General features: G+C 40.3%; 1 protein-coding gene across 5 annotated transcripts in view; it reads left to right on the forward strand.

Annotated features, from left to right (window-relative positions):
- The window catches only part of Trim37 (tripartite motif containing 37), a 138832-nt gene that overhangs the window by 67817 nt on the left and 44885 nt on the right, over positions 1–26130 (forward strand). For all 5 annotated transcript variants that reach the window (XM_036195489.1, XM_036195488.1, XM_036195491.1 and 2 more), the window contains exons 16-22: positions 1283–1419; positions 2974–3059; positions 5288–5482; positions 9334–9642; positions 20589–20711; positions 21428–21617; positions 24813–24931. In XM_036195489.1, coding sequence (XP_036051382.1) covers positions 1283–1419; positions 2974–3059; positions 5288–5482; positions 9334–9642; positions 20589–20711; positions 21428–21617; positions 24813–24931 — 1159 coding nt within the window. The remainder of the gene's footprint in view (positions 1–1282; positions 1420–2973; positions 3060–5287; positions 5483–9333; positions 9643–20588; positions 20712–21427; positions 21618–24812; positions 24932–26130) is intronic.

Here is a 26130-nt window from a genome sequence, read left to right on the forward strand (position 1 = left end):
ACATTGCAAGGTTATAAAAGTTAATTATGAAAGACCATTATCCGAAACTGCGACACATGGTCTAGAAATGGTTTAAATTGTAGATTTTTAAACTATGTTCTTTTGGGAACTGGAGAGATGGCTCAGTAGTTAAAAGCACTAGCTGCTCTTCCAGAGGACCCAGGATCAGTTCCCACAACTCACATGGAAGCTCACAACTGCCTGTAGCTCCAGTTCTAGGGAATCCTACACACTTACACAGACATACATGTAGGCAAAACACCAATGTACATTAAAAAAATTTTAAAATGACTTTTTTTTTTAATATGTTCTTTTTTCCTTTACTAACTGGTAGGTACTTTATCTGTTCTGATAAGAAGGCTTATGATTTGGGATACTGTTAGTTTTTGCCAAGTCAAATAATAGACAGAATAAGAACTGACTAAGTGGGTTTTGTTTGTTTTTAGTTAAGATTAGGAGTACAAAGTAGATTTTCTGTAGTTGGTACTTTTAAGATGGGAGCCATGGGTTTTATGTTTCACTGAGGATGCGCTTATGAGGAGAGAGTGATGATAAGGTTAAAAGCATTGATTAGCTAAGGAAAGAAAGAAAATAGGGCTCAGACTGAAATGGTCCTCTTTGATAGGTTGAGTAAAAATGAATGGTATAACTTGTAAATAAGGCAGCTGAAAGTTAGAGAAGTGGTTTTTGTTCTGTGCAGGTAGGGGCGGGCTATGAGGATGAAGAAACTTGGAGCGGATACTTAGGTGATAGATTGATAGATTTGGCCAAACTGGCCATGGGCTACAAAAACACTCTGTAACAAAGGATGACCTTGGATTTCTGGCTTCGTTGTTTTCTTACTTTCCCAAGCCTGAGATCACAACTATGCAAAATTAAACCTGGCTTAAGATGTCACTTCGTGAGGAGAAATTGTTGTGTTGGAAGCTGACACGGAATATGTGAATTATTCCTACGTAGTTTGAGGACCCAGCTCAAATTGATAACTATAAATCAGTAGTGGTACCAGTCAGTAAGGTTGTGTAGCTTTTCTCTAGAGTACTTAGCAGTATAGACATGGGATCTGTGCTGGGAGATCTCTGCTTAATGTCCTAGATGGGATGACTAACTGAATAGAAACATTTGGAACAGAGATCTTGTTTTGTACTTGCTTAACATCCTAGCACTCAGGAGGCTGAGATAGGAAGATTGCATGAGTTTACAACTAGCCTGGGCTACATAATCAGACTTTTGACTCAGAATTGTAAAGAGAGGAGTGAAAAGAAATGTTGCCTTGTTGTAGCATGAGCTCTCAGATGGAGATCTGGATCTCGATCTTGCTGGGGAAGATGAAGTGAATCACCTGGATGGCAGCAGCTCCTCTGCGAGTTCCACAGCAACAAGCAACACAGAAGAGAATGACATTGATGAAGAGACCATGTGAGTGTCCGTGTGAGCACTTTAAATAGGAATTATTTGTAGGAAGCACTCTTAAGTGTGGAAATGTTAGCACTTTTTTTTTTTTTTTAAAGATATAACCTAAATATAAACTAGGCCTGAGCTAGGAGTTTTTATTCTTGCTTTATTTATTTAAAAAAAAAAACAAAACTTTTTACTGGACAAGAGAGATAACTTAATGATTAAGAGCACTGGCTGCTCTTCCAAAGGACCTGGGTTCAATTCCCAGCTCCCACATGGCAGCTCACAACCGTCTGTGACTGCAGTCCCAGGGACTCTGATGCTCTCCTCTAGCCTCTGTGGACACTAAGCACTCAAGAGGTACACAGACATATATAGAGGCAAAACACTCATACACATAAAGTAAGTACAATTGTTTTACAAATTAAAAAGAAAGTGTAAGAGTATGTGTGTGTGTGTGTAACATCGACATGTGGAGGTCAGAGTTCAACTTGTGAGAATTGGTCTCCTTCCACACTGGGTACCAGGGATGGAATCAGATTCTCAGGCTGCACAGTCAGTGATTTTTACTCACTGAGTTATACCACTGGCCTAAGCCTGGGCTTGCTGATCAGGCTAGACTGGCTGTTGTATGTTTTCTGATAGTGTTTTATTGCCCACTTCTTTCCTTAGTGGGGAAAGAAACACAAAATCAACCTCTGCTCTCTGAACCTAGACTCAGACAAAGGTATGCTTCTCTGTCCTGCTTTAGAAACTGACCTAACTGGATGTTGGGAGAAAATGCTTTAGCTCTTAGCTAGTCTTGTTAGCCCTGATGTCTTTGCTGTATGAGTAAAGCGTGGCAAGCATTATGTAAATGTGAGCATTCTCTGGATGCTTTCACCCAATAGACACTCTTCTGAATACAGGTCTGGATATAAGGGTGCAAGTCTTCTTGGCCACACATACCTGGCCTTTGGCATCATGTTAGGTAGTTGGAGACAGAATGAGAAATGCTGGTGGTGTCTTAATCCCTTCCAGCACATTGAAGAGCATATGCTCTTGGTTATGTTAGTCTAGAGTGGAATTTCTTGGGGGCTGAGTTAAGAGGGAAAGAGGATTAATCTTGGTGAAAGTACAATTTATGCTTACTCTTTTGGGGAGTGTGTATTTTGAGACAGAGAGCTACTATGTAGGCTTGGCTGGCCTGGAACTCAGTCTGTGTGTAGTCCAGGCTGGCCTCAACTCAGAGATCCACCTCCACCTGCCTCTTCCTCTCGGGTGTGCTGGAATTAAAGTACTGCAATCCCCACCCGTATTCTCTTTCTTACTACCAATTTTAATATTTTTTTAAAAAAATAGATGTTTATTCATTTTATTTCTGTGCCTTTAGGAATATTTCCAGGGTATTTTCTTCTCTCTCTCTCTCTCTTTTTTTTTTAATGAGCTTTTTTTTGCCTGCATGTATGTCTTTGCTCCATATGCATGGCCACAAGCACCTTTTACCTGAGAGCCAACTTACACAATACAGACATTGCATTTCCTTTGTGAGAATTATGAGTTACTCTGAACATGATGGATTTTGTCTCTTCTAAGGTCTGGAGAAAATGATGTAGAATATAACAACATGGAGTTGGAAGAGGGAGAACTCATGGAAGATGCAGCTGCTGCAGGACCTCCAGGTATAGAGGCCAGGCTCCACAAGTCATTCTGACTATTGTAGTTTGGTGGAGGGTAACCACTGATGTAAATGGTTGATGGTATTAATGCAGTACTTAGGATATTGAAAAGAAGAGTAACATTTATAAAATATTCTTCTGTACCAGGCATGTTATGAAACACTTTTTGTATACCATAATTATTTCTAAAATTCTAAGACAGATTTTTTAAGTCCTCATTTATTTATTTGTTTATTCTGTTTCTTGGCATGAGATTTCATTATGTAACCTGATTCTCCTGCTTTGACCTTTCCAGTGGTGGAATTATAGATGTAGACCACCACACCTGGCAAATTTTACTTTATAGTTACAAAATCTGGTGCACAGATGATAAATGTATCATAGTAATGAAAAATGTTAAAAGAGAAATGGGTATGAAATATATAGAAGCATTCTGTACCTTTTCTGGTTTTTTTTTTTTTTTTTGAGACAGGGTTTCTCTGTGTAGCTTTGTGCCTTTCCTGGAACTTACTCTGTAGCCCAGGCTGGCCTCGAACTCGAGATCCACCTGCCTCTGCTTCCCGAGTGCTGGGATTAAAAGCATGTACCACCACCTACCTGCCTGCTACCTTTTCTATAATTCATACTTTTCTAAAAATTGAGAAAATGATTCAGTGATTAGAAGCTAGAGCGGGATTGTATACATCATTCCCAAACCCTGGGCCACCCAGTTGATTAGTAGCTAGAGTGGGATTGTGTACATCATTCCCAAACCCTGGGCCACCCAGTTGATTAGTAGCTAGAGTGGGATTGTGTACATCATTCCCAAATCCTGGGCCACCCAGTTGATTAGTAGCTAGAGTGGGATTGTGTACATCATTCCCAAATCCTGGGCCACCCAGTTGATTAGTAGCTAGAGTGGGATTGTGTACATCATTCCCAAATCCTGGGCCACCCAGTTGCACAGCAGCGAAACATAAAATCAGAGCCCCTGTTTCAAAGTGAGTTGGTCTTGAACTCACAGAGATCTGCCTGTCTGCCTCTCCATGTTGGGATTAAAGATGTGTGCCACCACACCCAGCTTATTATGTAGTTTTTTGAGCATCTTGAATGAATAGATATATTTTATTGTTTTTGTATGTGTTTACAAAATCTCACTATGTAGCCTAGGCCTGCCTAGAACTCAAGTAGCCTAGACTGGCCTCCAACTCACAGCAGTTCTGGATTGCAGCCTCTTGAATGCTGGGATTATAAGCATGAGCTACCACACCTGGCTGATGAAATGATTCATATTTCTCATCATATTTTGGGATTCTTCCATTATTTCTTCAGATAATTCTTTGCATTTTTTTTCTTCTTTTGTGACTGACTCAGTTATGTATTGCTACGTTTATGAGGGTCCCATGCATTTCTGAAACTCTGGTTTTTCTTTTGTGTTTTGTTTTTGTAAGAAATGCCAAATTAAAACCCTAGTAAAAAATCACTGCATATTGGCCATAATGGTTAATATATATTTTTTAAATTGCTTTTTTTTTTTTGAGCAAGTTTTCATGTAGTCTGAGTTGGTTTTCAAATTGTTATGCAGCCAGAGATGGCTTTGAATTCCTAATCCTTTAACCTTCACCTCTTAGGTGCTAGGATTACAGGCATGTGTCACCAAACTTGATATGGTTACTATTTTAAAACTGGCAGTACTAAACATGAAGTATATGGAAAGATGGGAACTCTTTTACTTTCTCATGGGAATGAAAAATTTTACTTGCCTTGATCTTATCCTGCACTGAGTTGTGTATCTTTTTTTTTTTTTTTTAGATTTATTTATTGTGTATACAGTGTTCTGCCTGCATGTATGCCTGCAGGCCAGAAGAGGGCACCAGATCTCACTGTATATGGTTGTGAGCCACCATGTGGTTGCTGGGAATTGAACTCAAGACCTCTGGAAAAACAACCAGTGCTCTTAACCTCTGAGATATCTATCTCTCCAGCCCCCTGAGTTGGGTATCTTACATTATATATGCTTATGGTTGTGTGGTGCTTCAGATGAGGTTGCTGATTACTCTTGAGTTCTGGTTGGTAACAGTCCATGCTTAGTCATTGTTGCGATGCTCATTTGCTTGGTTGTATGGTTCCTCTGTGTTTTTCATGATGAACACAGTCTAAGACACAGATGTGCAGACAGGTCCTCGACCATTAGTTGGGATTTAATAAAACATGGACAGATACATACAGTATGTTTTCTCTATTTTTTATAGGTAATAGCCACAGCTATGTGGGTGCCAGCAGCAGAGTGTCAAGAAGAGCACATTTATGCTCTGCTGCTACCAGTAGCTTATTAGACATTGATCCTTTGATCTTAATACATTTATTGGATCTTAAGGACCGGAGCAGTATGGAAAATCTGTGGGGCTTACAGCCTCGTCCGTCTACTTCACTTTTGCAGCCCACAGGTAAAATAATGTCTTTTTTCCTTTGGTTCCCTGGTTTCCTTTGGTTCTGTGTGTCTCATCTGAGTATTGGAACACAGTATGTTTCTCTAACCAATCTACCACTCGTGTGTGTGTGTGTGTGTGTGTGTGTGTGTGTGTGTGTGTGTGAGAGAGAGAGAGAGAGAGAGAGAGAGAGAGAGAGAGAGAGAGAGAGAGAGAGAAAGAAGGAATGCGCCTATGTGCACGCATGTTCTTGCACTGGGGATTGAACTCAGAATGCTGTCATGCTAGGTGAGCTGTACCTATAGTCCTCCCCTTTCACTTCCTTTGTCATTGCTCAAGAGTTATGTCAAAACAAATTTTAAATGCCTTTTAAAAGGTTTTAGGCTAGGGTGTGTAGCTCAGAGGGTAGTAATCACCCAGCACATACAAATCCCTGTTTGTGATCCCTAACACTGCAGAGAACAAAAGAAACTTCTAATTATGCCTATCTGACAGTTTGATCTATACAGAGAAGTACAGTTGTCTTTGTGGATGGATTCAGTTTTTCAGGCTTGCCTTTCAAGGGGAAATGTGTCTAAGTTGAACATGGAAAATAGTTTAATTATTCATTAAATGAAAAATGCGTATCACTGCCATGGTGGCACATACCTGTTATCTCTGCATAATAAAGACTGAGTCATGAGGATTTCTCTGAGTTTAATGTTAACCTAAGCTACATAGTGAGTTCAAGGCCAGCCTGGACTTTTATTGTGTGACACGTTTCAAGAAATCCAACAAGGGCTTGTCATGGAAACACACATCTTTTATTCCAGCAGTTGTGAGGCAGAGACAGGTGGATCTCTGTGAGTTCAAGCCCAGCCTGGTATGTAGATACTGAGTTCCAGGCCAACCATAAGATACCTAGTGTAAGACCCCCACCTGAGAAAATGTACATTAATGCACAGTATTATATGCCAAAGTTAGTTAAAAGAAAAATATGTGTTACTGTACTAAGACAGATTTGTATAGTCCAGGCTAGGCTCTTTGAATCTGAGATAGAGCTGTTTTTACAGACAGTGATTTCCCATTAATGCTACCATCTAAAAACCAGTTAGGGGCTGTTAGTATAGATCAGTGGTGCTTGCCTTGTGTGGCATTTGGGCACTTGGTTTCACCCTCCAGCCTCCCATTCCCTGGGTTGGAGAAGCAGCATTTTTGTTGGAATGAATGCTTTCTGCAGCATCCTTGGTATGTAACAACACAGACTGACCTCTCCCTTACCTTTCTAAATTGTAGTATTGGATCCAGCCAGGGGTTGGATATAGACAGGGATTTTGGTGATACCTCCAAACAGCAGAGCTCACTTTCTGAACAAAATCATAGAACCTCCATGTAGAAAACGAAGCCTGAGCCACGATAGTGGTCTGGAGGTCACAGCCAGAGTCAGTTCCTCTTTCTCTGAAAGCGTACTTTCTGCAAGTCTTGCCCCTTGGTTTGAAAGATTATTTTTAACTAGGTTCTACAACAGTTGCTTTTCCTTTATGGTTCAAGTACATTTTGTGTGGAGGTTCACTTAAATCATTGGCTTCCTTCCTAATGCTGCAACCCTTTAATACAGTTCCTCATGTTAGGGTGACCTCCAACCATAAATTATTTTGTTGCTACTTCATAACTGTAACTTTGCTGCTGTTATGTATCATAATGTAAACATCTGATTCGCAGCATATCTGATATGCGACCTCCTAGAGGGTTACAACCCACAGGTTGAGAACTATTGGCTTAAATTATAATTGGTGGTATGTACAAAGTCCAAATGAAGCAGGTCAAATCTGGCTCTGTAATAAACATAATTGACATAACTTTAAGAGGAACAATTTTACAATTTGATTTATAAATAGATCTAATAGATAGGTAAAATAATGTTTTTTTTTAATATTGTATGTCATTAGAGAGGATACACTGTATTAACAGTAACATCCCTGTTCTGGAATGTTTAGTTTTCTATGGAAAATTAATAGTGAAGCAACCTGAGTTTTAAATCCAGTCAGCTAAAGTAAGGATAACAGCAAGAAGAACATGGGGCAGGTAATGAAAGGGAACAGCGAAGTCTTGGATCTAACTTTGGATCTAACCTGTGGGTTGTGACCCACATGTATCAGATATCCTGTGTATAAGATATTTATATTAAAACTTATAACAGCAGCAAAACGATAGTTAAGAAGTAACAATGAAATGATTTTATGGTTGGGGTCACCACACCGTGATAACTTTAAAGGGTCACAGCATTAGGAAGGTTGAGAACTCCTGATGTAAGCCATCTTCTAGTCTCCATGCCTGTGCTTTGGTGATACCAGGAAACACTTTACTACATTTGATACATTAAATTTGTGGGAAACAATAAGGTCATGAATATTAAAATGGATGTGGTCCAGCCTACATTGTTTGCTCCCAGGGTCCGTGGAAGAGTCTACCAACCAGCTGAGGATTCTAATCTGAGGGCTATTCAGTGAATCTAAGCACACTGAGTTCGTTAGTCCATTCACTTTATTCTTCTATGGCGATTCCATCTGCACAGTTTCTTTTCTGCTCTCTTACTTAGCTCCTCCCGGTCCCTCCCGCTCCCTCCCGCTCCCGGTCCCTCCTCCTCTCCATCCCTCCTGCTCTCAGTCCCTGCTGCTGTTCTCTCATTATTCTTCCTAGTTCTTTCCATCTCCATCCTCATCTGTGTTCTTCTCCATCAATCCTCTTCTCCCAGTGCTCCCAGAAAACCAGTATATATTACCCACACAGTAATTCTTTGGTAAAGCAGTGTGAGGCTTGAAGTTTTCAGGGTCTCGGAGAGAGGTAATAAGGATCCACTCATAAAGCAATTAATTGTCAGCTTCTAGTTACAACCCTAAAGGGGAGTTCTCTGGTAGGGTCAACTACAGGCTAAGATCAATTAGGGAATTTATGTGCTTAAACTATAATCTAGAAATGGCTAGGTAAAATGTTAGGGGTCAGTAAGTCACAAGAAAGTAAACTGTCTTTGGTGCCACTTTTCCCACTTGTCCCAGCTGCAGCTGCTTTCTGGTGGGGGGCAGGGGGGGCATATGCTAGATGGCTAAGCAACCTCTGTCAGAGCTGTTGTAAAAGCACTGTCACTCAGAGTAATTGCTGAGGAGAAAATCTAGGAATAGCACCTGGCTGAGGAGGAATAAAAACTTAATTTGCACAAGAAAGAAGCTTGGCACCTATAGCCTGCCTGGCCTTGTAGGCAATCACCTTGTGGGTCAGTGAGAAGTAACTGCCTTAACTCAGTATCTAGCAAATGGCCAAAACATCATCCCAGGAATGTGAGCAGTAAATCTCTTAAGTTAGGGTCTTGTGTAAATAACCCGGGGTGATGGTAAGGGGTTGAGGATTTAATTGTTAGTGGTTCTTTTTTTCTGTGAGTGAGATGAGCTAATGTTTATGTGCAGTTTTATCCTTGGAAAAAGATATCTTTGCTGAAATACTTTTGTCCAGAGAATGGCCCTGGCCAGATATATGTTAATGAAAAATAAACACAGCTGGGGACAGTTGTCCAATTACTCCAAATATATAGGGAAAGTTGTGCCAGAGATTGAGATGCAATCGTGAGATTACATATACACATAACATGGAAATGCATGGTAAATGAGGAGAATCATAGCTGTTACTGCACAAGAAGTTTACAACAAGAGACAGCCAGTTCATTCACAAGGCAGTAATTCCATAACGCCTTGCATGATGGTTTCCTCTAACAGAACCCTTAGTTCTGATAGCTTGACCCTCTGAACTCTAGTTGTCACTGCTGTATACTCTCTCTCATGAACTTTTCGCTACCAGCGGCTCTCAATACATGGTTCTCCACTTGCTTTCTTTTGAAGCATCATATTCTCGAAAAGATAAAGAGCAAAGGAAGCAGCAGGCAATGTGGCGGGTGCCCTCTGACCTAAAGATGTTGAAAAGACTCAGAACTCAAATGGCTGAAGTTCGGTGTATGAAGAGTGATGTGAAGACCACACTGTCTGATATAAAAGGCACTGGTGCTGCTTCTGGAGACATACAGACAAACCTTTTTTGTGCTGACCAGGCAGCTCTGGCTACCTGTGGACCTGAAAATTCCGGGAGACTACAGGATCTGGGACTGGAGCTCCTAGTAAAGCCGTCAGTCGCTGGCTGTTCCATACGCAAGCGTAAGTGAAGAAGTTCCTAGAATGCAGTTTCTCCCATTGCTTTGTGAAACCACCTAACAATCTATCAGTATCTGTTCTAAATATTTAAATTAAAATTATATTTTTTATGTATGGACATTTTGCCAGCAGGTGTGCCTGGGTAACATGTATAATGCCTGGTGCCTACAGAGGCCAGAAAGAGTGTCTTCTGGATTTTTAGATTGTTGTGAGCAGCTGTATGGGTGCTAGGACTTAAACCCAGGTCCTCTGTGCTCTTAACCACTGAGCCATCTCTTCCACCCTTCTTATGAGTTAAAATAGCTTTTTTCTCCCCATCCAAAATTGTGACATTTTTCTTTTTTAAGGAATTTGTGTGTGTGTGTGTGTGTGTGTGTGTGTGTGTGTGTGTGTGTGTCTGAGAGAGAGAGGAAGGGAGGGAACAACATGGTGCACTTTGGGAGGTAAGAGGACAACTTTATGGAGTCAGTTCTTTCCTTCACATGTGGATCCCAGGGATTGAACTCATGCTGTCAAGCTTTAAAATGGTGACTGCCTTTGCCAGCTGAGCCACCTTTCTAGTCTAGTCTAATATTTTCCTTTATATGATGGAACTATAGTTGGACATTCTTTGTGCTACCAGCTCCCAAATACTGACATGGAGACTTATTATTAATTATGAACACTTGGCTTTAGCTTAGGCTTATTCCCAACTAGCTCTTATAACATAATTAACCCATTGATATTAGTCTACGTTTTGCCACTTGGCTCATTACCTCTCCTCAGTACCATATGGTGTCTGGCTGGTGAATTCCACCACTATGCTTCCTAGAGTTGCACTCTCCTTGGAAATCCTACCTATCCTCTCCTGCCTAGCTATTGGCCGTTCGGCTCTTTATTAAACCAATTAGAAGGTGCCTTGGCAGAGGCACATCTTCACAGTGTACAAAAAGATTATCCAACAACTCGGACTAAGATTGCTCAGTCAATGCTTAGCATTAAAGGACACTTCATTATCCTTGTAGATCTGTTTTGTAGTGATAAGAATCAGACAATAAGGTATGAAAATAAATGAGTGGAAATAATTTTAATGAATACTTACTACTGTGAAACAGTAGATAAAGAATGTAGATTTCTGGGTGGTAGTCAGCGAAAGTCTCTGTAAAGAACACATTTCAGCGGAACCCTTCAAATGCCTGGGGGAAGCAGTGTTCTGTATAAACAGGACAGAAATGCAAATTCATTGGCACACGATTCACTTTGAAGGGTTGAAGAGAGACTAGCTTGAGTGGGTATGGTGAACAGACAGGGCAGACTGAGAGATAACAGGGATTAATTTGGGATCTGATAAGACTTCAATAAGGAGTTTGAGCTGTTTATTTGTTCAGAAAGCTGCATTGTGGAGGAAGATCTAATACCAACCATTAGAGTAACTGGTGTGAATTTAGTAGTATAATCTGGAGCTAAAGCCCTCAGTAGGTAGACTTGCTCATTGCCTGACAGCCCTCTTTGACTGAGTGTCCCATCCTGAGTATGTAACCCATACTGTTGTGGATGCAAAAAGGAAAAGTTACTCTGTTACATACCGTGCATGTCTTAGGCCAATAGGATTCAGTTCTTTGTCACAGTTTTAGTTATAAAAGGCTGGATAGTTGAAGGACAGAAATGGAGGATATTTTTTGGCCTAAGCAACTTCGTGAGAGTGCTGTCATTCACTGAGCAGCCGTTCATAGTTCAGTGTGCTAGTATGTAGGTGACCCTAATCCTAGCACTTCAGGAAGAGGGAGCAGGAGATCCCAAGTTTAAGGATGGTTTGAGCTGTGTGCCAGAGTCCCAGGCCAAGAGGGATGATGGACAGGTCCAAGGCAGCAGACGATAGCCCATCATCCCAGGACACCTGTCTACCTCAGAAGCCCCCTTCCCTAACCCCCCAAGAGTCAACCGAAACTTACCAAGTCAGCTGGAAGCAATTTTTTTTTGAGAAACAATGCCCTTATTTCTTCTGTTCACCCGCCTTTTTTTATAATCAAACTGTCTGGAATGTTAGGATTCTGCCACTCTAGCTATATGACCCCACATGTGCAGTTCAGTAGCTAAGCAGGGGGTCTTATATCTTACATCATCAGTGCGCTGCATGATTGCACAAATGCACACAGTGCGGTCACACAATTAGCGCATGTGTGGCATAGCTCCATAAGCCCACATGTGCATATGTAGGAGAATCCTTAAAAAGCCTATTACAGACTCTTCCCTCTCTTCTGTTCTCTCCTCTTCTCCTCTCTGCATGTGTCTTCCACAGGCCTGGTCACTCTCTTCTGCCCCCCTCCACAATAAAGCTCCGATACTGGGTTTCCAACATTCCTGCCTCTGCTGGGTTTAAAGGCATGCACCACCATACCCGACAGTGTTGGTGATTTTAATGGAGATGAGAAGTCTTGGCAGTGAGGCGCTAATCAGACATTTAGAGGTCTGGTGAAGAAAGGGAATAGAGAGGCTGACAGTGGAAATTGAAAAGAACCATTAAAACAAGTGAAAAGCTAGATGGTGTATTTCCAAAACTGGGACTGGAGAGATGACTCAGTGGTTAGGAGCACTGGCTGCTCTTCCAGAGGACCCAGGTTCAATTTCCAGCACCTGTATGGCAGCTCACAGTTGTCTGTAACTCCTGTTCCAGGACATCTGACACCTTCATACAGACATACATGCAAGCAAAACACCAATCAATGTTCATAAAATAAAAATAAATTATTTTTAAGAATTTTAAGAAAACATTCTAAAAAGAAGTGTTACCATCTATGCTTTATACTTTTGAGAAGTATCAAAAGTGTGTGGAAGAGCATACCAGTTATATATGGGATGAGAAAACAAAGCTTTCTGTAAAAAGTTACATGTGAACTGAGAGAGAGTTTGGTATTGGGCACTGCCTATGTGTGTTCATTTCCCAAGTCATACATGCTATGAAAATGGTATGTTAAATTATGGTAAAGTATATATAATGTAAAAATTTGACATTTTAGCCTTTAGTTGGGGAAGCATATGTGTTAAAGTTTTTGGCAAAGTGTACATAAACTAAAATTTACTGTTTCAGTCTTACAGTTGACCAGCATTAGCACTTTGGCATTGCTGTGCTGTGTGTCCCTCACAACCATCCATCTCTAAGAGGTTTTCCTCACTCTAAAACTGCATCCATTTATCGGCAATCCCCCATTTCTCTACTCCTGGGACCTGGGGATAGTTGCTCTCTGCTTTCTGCCTCTGAATATTTCTTTTAGGTATCACATATGATTGGAATTGTTGCAGAATTTGACATTTGGGGGTTTTGCTACTGGCTTCTTTTTGTATCTCCAAGGTCATCCGTATGATGGCATCTTGTAGAACTTTTTTCTTCCCAATGGCAGAATTGTGCTGTATTGTATATAGAGAGCATGTTTTGTTTATCTATTCATTCATCCTTTGGACAATTGCATTGTTTGTATCTTTTGTCTCTAAACATACATATCTTTCTTTTCAAGCCCCCTTTTAAAACTCTCAGTTGCATTGCTAGATTATTCTGTCCTTAGATTTTGGGGCCAGGTTTTGGGGGGACATGCTATGCTATTTTCTGTAGCAGATACACACACACACACACACACGTTTTGTTTTTCGAGGCAGGGTTTCTCTGTGTAGTTTTGGTGCTTGTCCTGGGTCTCACTCTGTAGACCAGGCTAGCCTGGAACTCACAGAGATCCACCAGGCTCTGCCTCCTGAGTGCTTGGATTAAAAGTGTGCACCACCACCACTTTTAACAGGGTACAGGTTCCAGTTCTCTAGATGTTCACCAGCACTTATTATTTTCTTCCTTCCTTCCTTTCTTCCTTCCTTCCTTCTCTCTCTCTCTTTCTCTCTCTCTCTCTCTCTCTCTCTTTCTTTTTTTTTTTTTAACTAGCCTTCCCAGTTAACATAGAAATAAAATCTTGTTGTGATTTTCATTTATATTCATTTTCAAGATAGACTTTTGCTATGCAGCCCAGGCTGGCCTCAAACTCCTGACTGTTCCTTCTGCCTCAGCTTACCCAGTCCAGGGATTACAGTTATATACTGTAAATGGAAGTTTCTGTCCTTCCAACAACCCCAAAATACCCAGCATCTGCTTTCCAAATTACCACACAGAGGCTTATATTAATTATAAATGCTAGGCTGATAGCTCAGGCTTATTACTAACAATCTCTTACACTACTTAAATTAACCTGTAATTCCTATCTATGTTTATCCACATGGCTTGGTACTTTTTCTCAGTATGATATTCTCATCTTGCTTCCTCTGCATTTGGCTGGTGACTCCTGACTCTGCCCTTCCTATTCCAAGCATTCTTAGTTTGGTTGCTCCACCTATACTTTCTGCCTGGCTACTGGTCAATCAGCATTTTATTAAACCAATTCAAGTGACAAATCTTTACAGTGTATAGGAGGATTATTCCACAACATTTCCCCCCTTTTGTCTAATTAAAAAGAAAAGTTTTAACTTTAACATAGTAAGATTATAAACAACAAAATGTTATTAAGTAAGGAGTACAGTAACACTATCTAATCCATTTGCATTGGCAAAATTAGAGAAAATACTTATTTATCTTATCTTGGTGAGTCTAGTTTTGTATCTAATTTACCTTCTATTATAACCAAGGAAAACTATCATTATATCTATCTAGTCTTCAACTCCATCAAAGACCTCAGGAGGATAAAATGTTACCTAGTGACAGGAACATCAGGCTGCCTGGACAGTCACCCAAAGTTCCTCTGCAGTGTTGGGACATCCAACTCTGGCCTACTGGCTTAGCATTTCTGACAGACTTTCCTATGAAGCAGGATTTTTGAAGGACTATCTCACCTTGTCTTGCCAAAGTTCTGCAGTCACTTTCTTTATGTTCTGCTGGTCCAGTTTAGATAGTAACTGTCAGCAATTGAGGCAAGGGCAGTTTCTTTGCCCACATGGCTAGCTTTTGTCACAAAGAAAACCATCTTTCTCTTTGAAGTAATTGGTGCTGCCAGGAGCAGATTTGTCTCACTGTTGAGAAAAGTCTAAGTTCTTAAAACATTTTACATGCCATATTCTGTAGATCTTTGAAGTGTTTGAAGATTGCCTATTTATCTGAACTACATCTCTGTATGGCATTGAAAACCTAACTATCATAAGTTTGCTATTATAGATAACTATTAATCTGTATTTCTTAATTATATTACATTTTTAAATGAGCTGTATAAACATAATACCCTAAACAAGAGTAGAAATTAACCTTAAATTTATATCAATAAACCAAAATTCATATTAATGTAAAATATGTGAGATTAATAGTTGTTTTTTTCTTTTATTATTAAAGTAAATTCAATAATCTACCCTCTAATCCTATCATTTCGATATCCCCATTTTTTTTTTTTATAACAAGATCCCCGAATCTAATCTTCTTTGTTCAGCCTTTTTTTTCCCCCTCTAGACAGGGTTTCTCTGTATAGCTTTGTGCCTTTCCTGGATCTCACTCTGTAGACCAGGCTGGCCTCGAACTCACAAAGATCTGCCTGCCTCTGCCTCCCGAGTGCTGGGATTAAAGGTGTGTGCCACCACTGCCTGCCTTTTTTTCTTGTTGTTCAGCTTTTTTTTCTGACTATTACCAATAACAACTTGTAACCAACCCTCTAAACAATGACATAGACCCATAATTTATTTTTGAGAATTTGGGCATAGTCCTCTAGATTACTTCCTGTTGATTGGGGGCTCTGGTAATCCTTGGAGGACCCTGAGAAAATTCATAAGTGTTGGCTGGAGTAGTTTGTGAAGCTGGCTCTTCTCAGCCAGCAGCCTTGAAGCTGTTGTGGATGCAAAACTCAGTGGAAACTGCAACAGAGGCACTCTGAAACATTGGATTATCTGGGTGATCCGTTCCCTTTGGAAAATTTTCAGGGGGTCTTCCTCCATCAAACCTCACTTTTTTTTTAACCCAGAATGAATCCAGAGCCTCATTTCCTGTGGAAATAAAAGCATAACCTCTTCTCCAATGTAACATATCTTTTGACTTGAATTTTAAAGTCAAGGCATTTTCAAAATAAATAGGTTGGATGAATCCAGCAGCATTTATAATCCAATGTCTCTTAGCAGCTGTTGCTCCTTCCTCAGCAGTCAAACAATTAAAGACAGCACAATAGCATACAGTATCCAGACTGTGTATTTTCCATCTTTATGTGGCTTTTTTTTCATATTACTTTACTCCCTTCTTAAGGACTTCATTATTTTAAAACTATATATTTCTTTTTTATGATTGTCTGAAGCTTCTCTTTACTCTCCCAAGCCTTTGTTTTTATACCTACCACTGCTACCAAGTAACATGAAGCTTGCCACGCACAAACCCCATTCAAGTGCTTTGTAGCAGCAAGACCTCTCAAAAGAGCTGACCATACTGACAGCAGGAACTAGGAAGCTGCATCTTAAAGGAGCCGTGCTTTTCCTGGCTGTTAGCAAGCAGAACCCACTGAGAAAAAGTAATTACCCAGAAGCTGTTCTTGACTCCATTCTTGTGTGTCTAGAATCCTATTTTAAGTGTTGTCAGATTTTATGTGGATATTTCAGCCCCATGTTAAGTGCCATATATAAGCTGAAGTTTCTGTTCCACCAGCAACTCCCAAATACCCAGCATCTGCTTCCCGAATTATCACACAGAGACTGATATAATTGTAAATGCTTAGCTGGTAGCTCAAGTTTATTACTAATGATCTCTTACACTACTTAAATTAACCTGTAATTCCTATCTATGTTTAGCCACATGGCTTTCAGTATGATATTCTCATCTTGCTTCCTCTGCATCTGGCTGGCAACTCCATCCATCTCTCCCAGCATTCTTAGCTTTGTCACCCTGCCTATGTGTCCTGCCTGGCTACTGGCCAATCAGCATTTTATTAAAACAATTTGAGTGACAAATCTTTACAGTGTACAAGAGGTACACTGTATATTCTACAGTAATATACCATGATGCCAGATCAAATGAGGTTTTGTGTGTGTGTTTTTCCCCATTTTCCAAATACTTTCAAGCTTCATCCATGTTAAATTATGAGTTCATAATAATGTATTCTTTTTGCTGGTCAAAGATATTTTGTTATATAGTGCACATACTATTCATCCACTATCAGTTGACAGATAACACATTTGCACTTTTTAACTATGATCAATGATGTTACTATGAACATATATTATGTTACCATGTAGATAGTACTTTATTTTGAGTGTACTCTTAGAAGTGGACTTGTTGGGCTAAATGGAAACCATCTTTAACTTTTTGAGGAACTGCCACAGTGTCATACTATTTTCAAAACCTGCAGAATTTTGTATTTCCGCCAGTCATACGAATTCAGCTTCTCCATGTTGTCTGTAACACTTGCTCTTGTCCCTCCTTGTTGGGAGGCCTTGATGGTTGGAGGTTGCAGTCTGTCATGGCCTGGCAGCTCTCTCCAAATCTCAACAACATGAGGGACTCCCTCCCCAGTGAGACTTGATGGTCTTTACTTGCCCTTACCTGGAGAATGTCTCTATGCCTGGAGGACTGACCTTATCTGAAAGCTATCTCCCAGTCTTGATGCCTGATTTATCTCTAGTATGACCCTTGGCTCAGTTTCCTGCTAGAAGCTTTCCCCCTGCTGCACCTATGGTAATTAAGACTTGTACTAGGAGCTTTGCTATAGGACCCTGCTGCCACATATGAAGCCTTATGATGGAAACATGCCACCTAATGTAAATTAGGGTTTGTCCTTAGGCTCCCTAATCTTCTATATTTTCTAATCATATATTTTCTATAGTCTGGAATAAAGTTGAGCTGATTTACTGAAATCATCTTCTAAGGGGCTGTCTCCATTGTATCCAGAGCCAGCCCAACCCTGCTCTCCACTTCAGCTCCTTCTCTCCTTGCAGACCTACAATCCCTGAGGAAGGAGAACCACATCTTCTCACGTTGTCAATTGAATTGTCTTGGCACCCTTGTTAAAGTCAGAGCATAAATATGAAATGCTTATTGATTCGCAATTTTGATAGATAATCTGTCCATATGCTGGTACCATCCAGTTGTTTTGGGGGTTCTTTTTGTGAATTTTCTTTCTGGCAGTGGTGATGGTGGAGGGGCATAGCAGTGTTTGACTGAGGGGCTCATACATTCTAGTTCTACCTACAACGTGTTCCTGTGCTCACCCCCCAGCCACCCACCTTTCTTGAGACTGGATCTCACTCTATAAACCAGGCTGGGCCATACGATGGTGGCGCACGCCTTTAATCTCAGCACTTGGGAGGCAGAGGCAGGTGGATCTCTGTGAGTTCAAGGCCAGCCTGGTCTACAAAGTGAGTTCCAGGAAAGGCGCAAAGCTACACAGAGAAACCCTGTCTCAAAAACAACAACAACAACAAAAACCAAAAACAGGCTGGCCTGGAGCTCACTGTGCAGTCCATTCAGGCTGTCCTTGAAGTTAGGATATTCTTCCTGTCTCAGCTTCCCCAGTGCTAGGATTTGAGGTATTCCTCACTGCAACACTGCCCCTCTCCGCTTGCTTGCTCTTTTCTCCTCTCCTTTCCTCCCCTCCTCCTCTCCTCTCCTCTCCTCTCCTCTCCCCTCCTCTCCTCTCCTCTCCTCTCCTCTCCTCTCCTCTCCTCTCCTCCCTCCTCCTCCTCCTCCCCTCCTCCATCCTCCCCTCCTCCCTCCTCTCCTCCCTCCTCTCCTCCCCTCCCCCCTCCTCTCCTCCCCTCCTCCCCTCCCCTCTCCTCTCCTCTCCCCTCCTCCCCTTCCCCCTCCCATCTCCTCCCCCCTCACCTTCCTTCCCCTCTTCTCCTCTCTTCTCCTCTCTTCTTTTCTTTTCTTTTCTTCTCTTCTCTTCTCTTCTCTTTTCTTTTCTTTTCTTTTCTTGTTTTTGAGGTAGCATTAGGGTTTTTTAAGAGATTTACATTGATGCTAAACCCTGGAGCTGTCAGAGGAGAGTGGCCATGCCCACTTAGTCCTGACTCCAGAGCTGAGGATCAGTGGTGGGCTGTGAGCCCAAGGCTCTGGAGTCATCCCTGGCAGTGGGTATGGGAGGCAGTCTTCTATTCGAGATTGCTTTTGCTGTTCTAGATCCCTTACATTTTCATAGAAATTTTAGGAACCTGTTAATTATTATGTACATTTACTTAGGGAAGGAGCTTGTGGAGGTCAGAGGACAATTTAACGGAGTTGTTTCTCTCCTCCCACTCAGTGTGTTCCAGGCTTTGAACTCAGGCTGTCAGAGCTGGCCACAGTGCCTTTATCAGCCAAGCCAGCTTGCCAGACTCCAGATAATGATTTTTTAAACAACAACAATAAAAAAAGACATTTTTATATAGATTGTGTTAAATCTGTATATTAATTTCAGAAGTGTTACTTTAAGAATATTGACTCAGTCTGAACACAAAACTGCCATTCATGCTGTCCTTATTTTCTTTCTGTAATGGATGGCAGTTTTTTATTTGCATATCTCATTAAATCTATTTCTGAATACAATGTCTTTTTGACATTGTAAAAGAAATAGATTTTTTTATTTTATGAACTTTATTATAAAAACTTGCAAATGAAAACATCAAGGATATAAACTAATTTTAAAGTTCTAATTCTGTCATAGATTTCTGGTTTTAGTGGTAAGATAAGTGCACAAAATATGTTCAATACTGAAAGTATAAAGTTTAATGCAAGGTTCCACAGGTTCCCTCTTCTAAATGTACAGGACTTCACTGAGTTGTATAGTCTTTGGGGCTGCTTAATTCTGGGGTGTGTTGTTTGTAAAAGGAGTAGTTTTTTGTTGTTGTTGTTTGGGTTTTTTTTTTAAAGATTTATTTATTTATTTTGTATACAGTGTTCTGCTTGCATGTATCCCTGCAGGCCAGAAGAGGGCACCAGATTTCATTACAGATGGTTGTGAGCCACCATGTGGTTGCTGGGAATTGAACTCAGGACCTCTGGAAGAGCAGTCAGTGCTCTTAACCTCTGAGCCATCTCTCCAGCCCAAGGAGTAGTTTTTAACGTTTATTTTGAAATTTTGTGATTTTTATCATATTCTTCATTAGGACAAAGCCAAACTTGCTAATCCTGTTGTCAATAAATCTGTTGTACTTTTCTATTTGTTTTGGTTTGTTTTTTTGAGATAGTCTCATATAACCCAGGCTGGCTCTGACTTCACAATCTTCCTGCTTCTTGCTGTCTTTTTATTATTTATTGTTTTGTTATTTCTTGAGTAGTATGCCTGCATGGCTGATTAGTCCTTGCTGTGGTGGTGACATTATTATCCCATCCTGTGTCACACCCGCTCCCTTGTCCTGTCCTGTCCCCTGCCCCCTTTATTTTAGGTTATATGTTTTGTTGTTGCTACTGCGTTGGTTATAATTTATTTGGTCACAAATATTTTGAAGTAATTACAATTATGATATTTCAAATTCAGCATTGATTATCCCTTTGATCTAATCAAGCACAATTTCTAGTTGTTTAGATTATAGCTGTGGTTCTCAGCCTGTGGGTCATGACCATTTTGGAGGTCGAATATTAGATATTTACAATACAATTCATAACAGTAGCAAAATTACAGTTATGAAGTAGCAACAAAATAATTTTATAATTGGGGGTCACCACAACATGAGGAATTATTAAAGGGTTGCAGCATTAGGAAGGTTGAGAACCACTGCATTAGAGGGTTATTATATTTTTGTTTGCACTTCATTGCCTTAATTAATACAACTTTCTAAAAATGAGATCATAGTTAATCTTATTAAGAATCTGTTTCACAAGCAACAAAATAGAATTATTTTTGTCACAGAATGCTAAATAAACTGTCAGGACCACAGAGTGCCCTGTTATTTTGGACATTGTAGGCAGAAAATCATCCACGTGTAGTGAGGATTAGACGTTTCTCTGACTATATTGTGAGTTATGTGACATTATTCAGAAATGCTTCTAAATGTTTTTGCAGCCATAAATAAGAAGAATTCACCCAAGTCAGCTCGGGCCATAGCAGGCAGTCTGTCACTCCGAAGAGCTATGGACTCTGGAGAAAATAGCCTTTCTCAGGGAGACTGCCAAACTTTGTCTGAAGGTAAATTTGAGGAATTCGTAATACAGTTTTACTGGGCACATGCTTGGGAATTGATGTGATCTAGCTTTAACCTTGAAAGGCACCAAAGATGCTAAAATTATAGTTCAACTTCTGATTTTGTGGGACCTTTTATTGTTTGTTTTTCACAAGTTTGTGTTTTTCTTTTGTCTTATTTTTGGATTTAAAAAAAAGATTTTAATTATATATTTGTCTGTATTTGATTTTTCTGTCTCAGCCTCCCTAGTTCTGGGATTACTGACATGTGCCTCTGGGCTCCAGTATTTGAAGTTTCTTGATCTCAAATCAGAACAGTGTTTTCAACTAGATTTTCTGGACTTGTCAATTTTTAAGTAACTAGTCAAAAAGATTGGGATATATGTTTATTTTATTTTGAAGTTTTTCGTAGTTTAAAATGTATATATAGTAGGCTGGAAAGGTGGCTCCTGACTTAGAGCACTTTTTTGTTCGTGCAGAGGACCTGGGTTCGATTCCCAACACCCACATGGTGACTCCCAACCATCTGTAATTCTACTTCCAGGGCATCTGACGCCCTCTTCTGGCCTCCATTAACACAGGCACACATGGTGCACATTCACACATGCAGACAAAACTACTCTTACATTTAAAATCTTAAAAATTAAGGAAATTATGCAAATAAAGTAATTTTCTACACTAAGAGACTTTCATGTTTATTATCATCTCTCTCCTTCCTGAAGGCTCCCCAGGAAGCTCTCAATCTGGGAGCAGACACAGCTCTCCCCGAGCCCTGACACATGGCATCATTGGGGATATTCTGCCCAAAAGTGAAGATCGACAATGCAAAGCTTTGGATTCTGAAGCTGTGGTGGTTGCAGTTTTCAATGGCTTACCTACTGTTGAGAAAAGAAGGAAAATGGTCGCCTTGGGGTAAGTAATACTCTTTCATTGTTTGGAACTTGAAGTCTACATTATAATGTACAAAATTATTTCTACTTTGGTAATGTTTGAGGTATGCATTATGTTTTTTTTTTCCCCTTTTTCTTTTTTTTTTTTTTTTTTTGGAGCTGAGGATAGAACCCAGGGCCTTGCACTTGCTAGGCAAGCGCTCTACCACTGAGCTAAACCCCCAGCCTGCATTAAGTGTTTTATTGCATTAAATTGTCACTCTGTTTAAAAATGCTGTCATTCCGTGGCACTCTGTCACTCCTCTCTCTAGCCCACCCTCAACCCCTGCCTGTGACAGCAGCCCTCCTGCTGAGTGCTGTTTTACAGACATGAGCCAGCACAGCTAGCTTAGGGTTCTTTTTCCCTGACAACAGGAGAACTTGAGCAGCCTTTGCCTTGGGAGATGTGTGTGTACTTCAACTTTACATGTTGCCTGTTTTCATCAGTTGTGCATCCTTCCAGAGTGTGTGTGCTGTGTCATGTGTCATAAGTGAGTTACAGGATTGTGTGGAGTGAAGTATTTCCAGTAATTGTATTGAGTATTATTGTTATTTTTGTTTGTTTTGAGAGTGGGTCTCATATAGCACAGGCTAGATCTTCAGCTCTCGATCCTCCTGGCTTGGCCTCCCAAGTGCTGGGATTGTAAGCGTGAGCCGCATGCCTGGGTTCATTACCTGTTTTTAAAACACTGCTTTGATCTCACTCATTTTCTATCTTCTGAAATCATTCTCTAAAATGCTATTTTGGAATTTCCAGAAAATATAAATGGTGATTGGCATCTTTATCTTTATTCAAAACACATCATGTCAATTAAACTTACAACCATTCCAAAAAAAGTGATTAAAGAAAGTATTATCAGCCAGGCGGTGGTGGCGCACACCTTTAATCCCAGCACTCGGGAGGCAGAGCCAGGTGGATCTCTGTGAGTTTGAGGCCAGCCTGGACTACAGAGTAAGTTCCAGGAAAGGCGCAAAGCTACACAGGGAAACCCTGTCTCGAAAAACCAAACTAAACAAACAAACAAAAAAGAATGTATTGTCTGTGGATGTGTTATTTGAGCCATCAATATTCATCTGCTGATCTGTTACATAAACATTAAATATATTTCTAATTTAAATCATGGAATAGTTTTCTGTGGAGACTTTGGAAAGGTCTTTATAGGAAGACCAACATCTTATGTTTGGCTCATTACCAAATCCAGGTCAGACAGAGGTTTAATTTTGTCTTTAACTCAAGGTTCAACGGTAGAAAAGAAAATCACTAGAGAGCCTGGCAGGGTGGTGAACTCTTGTATCACAGCTACTGAGGAGACTGAGGGCCAGAGGATTGAAAGTTGGGGATCTCCGTGGGCAACCTTACAAGATCTTGGCTCAAAATGAAATTTTCAAAATTGCCTAGAGATACAGCTCAGTGGTAGAGCATATCTTAGCATATACATTGCCATTATCATGGTTCAGTCCCTAGTATGGAGGGTGGAGAGGGGGCATCTAGGGGAGGGGCAATTAGGAAACTTACCTTCCCTATCACCTAGCCTGATATACACATTTCTTTCAAGTTAAAGATACAATTAGCTTGCCTTTTTTATTTATTTATTTTACTTGAAAAAAAATATATAGAGAGAGAGAGACATTTTGTCTGCATGTATGTCTGGTGCCTGTGGAGGCCAGAAGAGAGTGTTGGATTCCCAGAACTAGAGTCACAGACATTTGTAAGTTGCCATATGGATCAAACCTGGGTCTTCTAGTAGCCAGTGCTTTCAAACACTGGTCTATCTCTCTGTCTCCTAGCTTTCATATTTAATTTATTATAGAGATATCTGTATCAGTTAATCATAAACTATATATATATATATATATATATATATATACATACACACACACACACACACACACACATAAACGTATACACACATATGGAACATAAAATTTTGTGTAAAAGTTCAAAGTTCTTTCACAGCAATTTAATTATCTACACAAGATTGGGCTCATCAACACCCTGTCATGGAAGTGGGAGGTACAGACTGTGGCTACCCGCCTACCCCCACCCCCACTCCTTCAAGTTTAAAAATAGTTAATTGTTGATGAGGAAGAGAAAGAGTCTTCAGTGGTAAGGTGCCCATACTCTAAACAAACAAACCCTTACCCATGCTGCTATAAGCAACCTTAATGAAATTCATTGCTTTCCCAAAAAGGAAAAAAAAAAAGACATTAAAGTAGAAGGTGAATATCTTAATTACTGTTCTATTGCAGTAACTAGACACCATGACCAAGGTAACTCTTATCAAATGAAAGCATTTAATTGGGAGCTTGCTTACAGTTTTAGAGGGTTAGTCCGTGCTCACCATGGTGGGACACACACAGGCATGATACTGGAGCAGTAGCTGAGAGCTCACTCTGATCCTCAAGCTACAGAAGAGACACAGAGACAGGCAGAGACAGAGCCTGGGCCTGGTGTGAGCTTTACACCTCCTCCAGCAGAGCCACACTTGCTCCTAATCCTTGCCAAAGTGTCCACTACCTGGGGACCAAGCATTCAAACATAGGAGCCTATGAGGGGCCGTTCTCATTCAAACACCACAATGAGCTTAGTTAGGAATACAGTGTCAGCCTGCTTCATGTGGATGCTCTCCTGCCTGTGGCTTTTCTTTCTCCTTGCTTCATTTGTAGTAATAAAGTAAATAAGTAAATTATAATTAAGGAGTTCCCAGTGAAAATGGGAAAAACAGTAAGTAGAAATGTCCTTGTTTCTGTCTCTGCCCTCACTTAGCCCTGCTGCTTTCAGCTTTTCATGTATGCTGTTCCTTCTCTGTTGTTATGTATATTAAGCAACTGTAACTATCTTCACCAGTAGTATACCTTGATTTCTTACTAACGCTTCCCTCAGCCTTTCAACAGTACTGTTTATATCTATTTTAATTGATAGTGATTAACAAGCCATTTTAAGAAATAGAGAGATCCTGCATACTTTGTCTTTGTCCCCTACTGATAATATTTTGCATATCTATCCACACATTGTCATAAACAGGATTTGGTAATCTGCCATTTCATAACCTTTTATTCTGAATCTTAAGTGAAATTTTTAAAAATGGAAATTTAGTACAATACACAAATAAAAAAGAAAATACAGATTATTGTGTCACTTATTAGACATTTGAAAATATGTTTTTCCCTCTTTGAGGGCTAATGCAAAAGGAGGTCGCCTGGAAGGAATGCAGATGGCAGATTTGGAAAGTCATTCTGAAGCTGGGGAGTTACAGCCCGCACTTCCTGAAGGAGCATCAGCTGCCCCCGAGGAAGGTGAGGAGTGAGCAAGAACAGTCAGAGGGTCAGCCAGCAGGAGACACCGAGTTCTCAGTGACTGTAATAGTAGGAAGTGATTGGTTAGTAAAAATATCACAGAAATGTAACAGACATGTTTGAACACCAAATTAATTGGCCGCTTTTTGTGACTTACAAGGATGTTATATACAGAAAACAGCAAAAATAGGTTAAGTTACTGCATAAAAGGGTCTGTCTTAGGCGGGCATGGTGGTACACGTCAATAATCCCAACACTAGGAGGCAGGAGTGGCCAGATCTCTTTGAGGTACAGGCCAAACAGGTCTACATATTGAGTTAGTCCAGCTAGGGCTACATAGTGAGACCTTCACTGTTTTGTTTTTGTTTTTTAAAAAATAAGTTTGGGTGTGGTGGCGTATGCCTTTAATCCCAGCACTTGGGATGCAGAGGCAAGTAGATCTCTCTGAGTTTGAGGCCAGCCTGGTCTACCTAGTTCTAGAACTGCCAAGGCTATAGAGAAACCTTGTCTCAAAAAAAAAAAAAAAAAAGAAAAAAGACGAAGAAAAAGAAAAAATGACCAAAAGAAAAGAAAGGAAGGGGAAAAAAGAAGACAGAACATACCTTACCAAATAACATAAGTGCAAAATCTCCAGAACTGCAGATAGTTCATCTACTTCGTCAGTAATGTACACCTACTTGCCAATCACTGAATTTTGATTAATGACCGAGATACAATATTATAGGAGACATGTGTCCCCTAAACAGCTGATTAGGGGATAAGAAATGGCTCAGTCATTAACAGCACTTACTCCCTTTCCCGAGGATCCGAATTTGGTTCCCAGAGTAAATACTTGGTGGCTACAACTGCCCGAAACTCCAGTTCCGGGAGTTCATATAGGCTCTCCTGGCCTCAAGGGATGCCTGCACATGCATGGCATACACTCATGTAGACACATACACATAAATGAAACTAAAAATCTTAAAAAAAAAAAAAAAACAACAGTTAATTAGAATACTATTAATCTTTTATTTGAAGTCAGCTTTGATTAATGTCTGCAAACTGCTGTTTTTTAAATTTATTTTGCATCATGCATATGTATGTGTGTCTATGTGTGGAGGCCACCAGCATTAGATCACACTAGGGCTGAAGGCTGATCTGCCTGATTGTGGGTCCTGGGAACTGATGTTAGTTCCTCTGTAATAGAGGTTCTCACCATT

The sequence above is a fragment of the Onychomys torridus genome, chromosome 8 (genome assembly GCF_903995425.1).
Source record: "Onychomys torridus chromosome 8, mOncTor1.1, whole genome shotgun sequence".
Classification (NCBI taxonomy): Eukaryota; Metazoa; Chordata; class Mammalia; order Rodentia; family Cricetidae; genus Onychomys; species Onychomys torridus.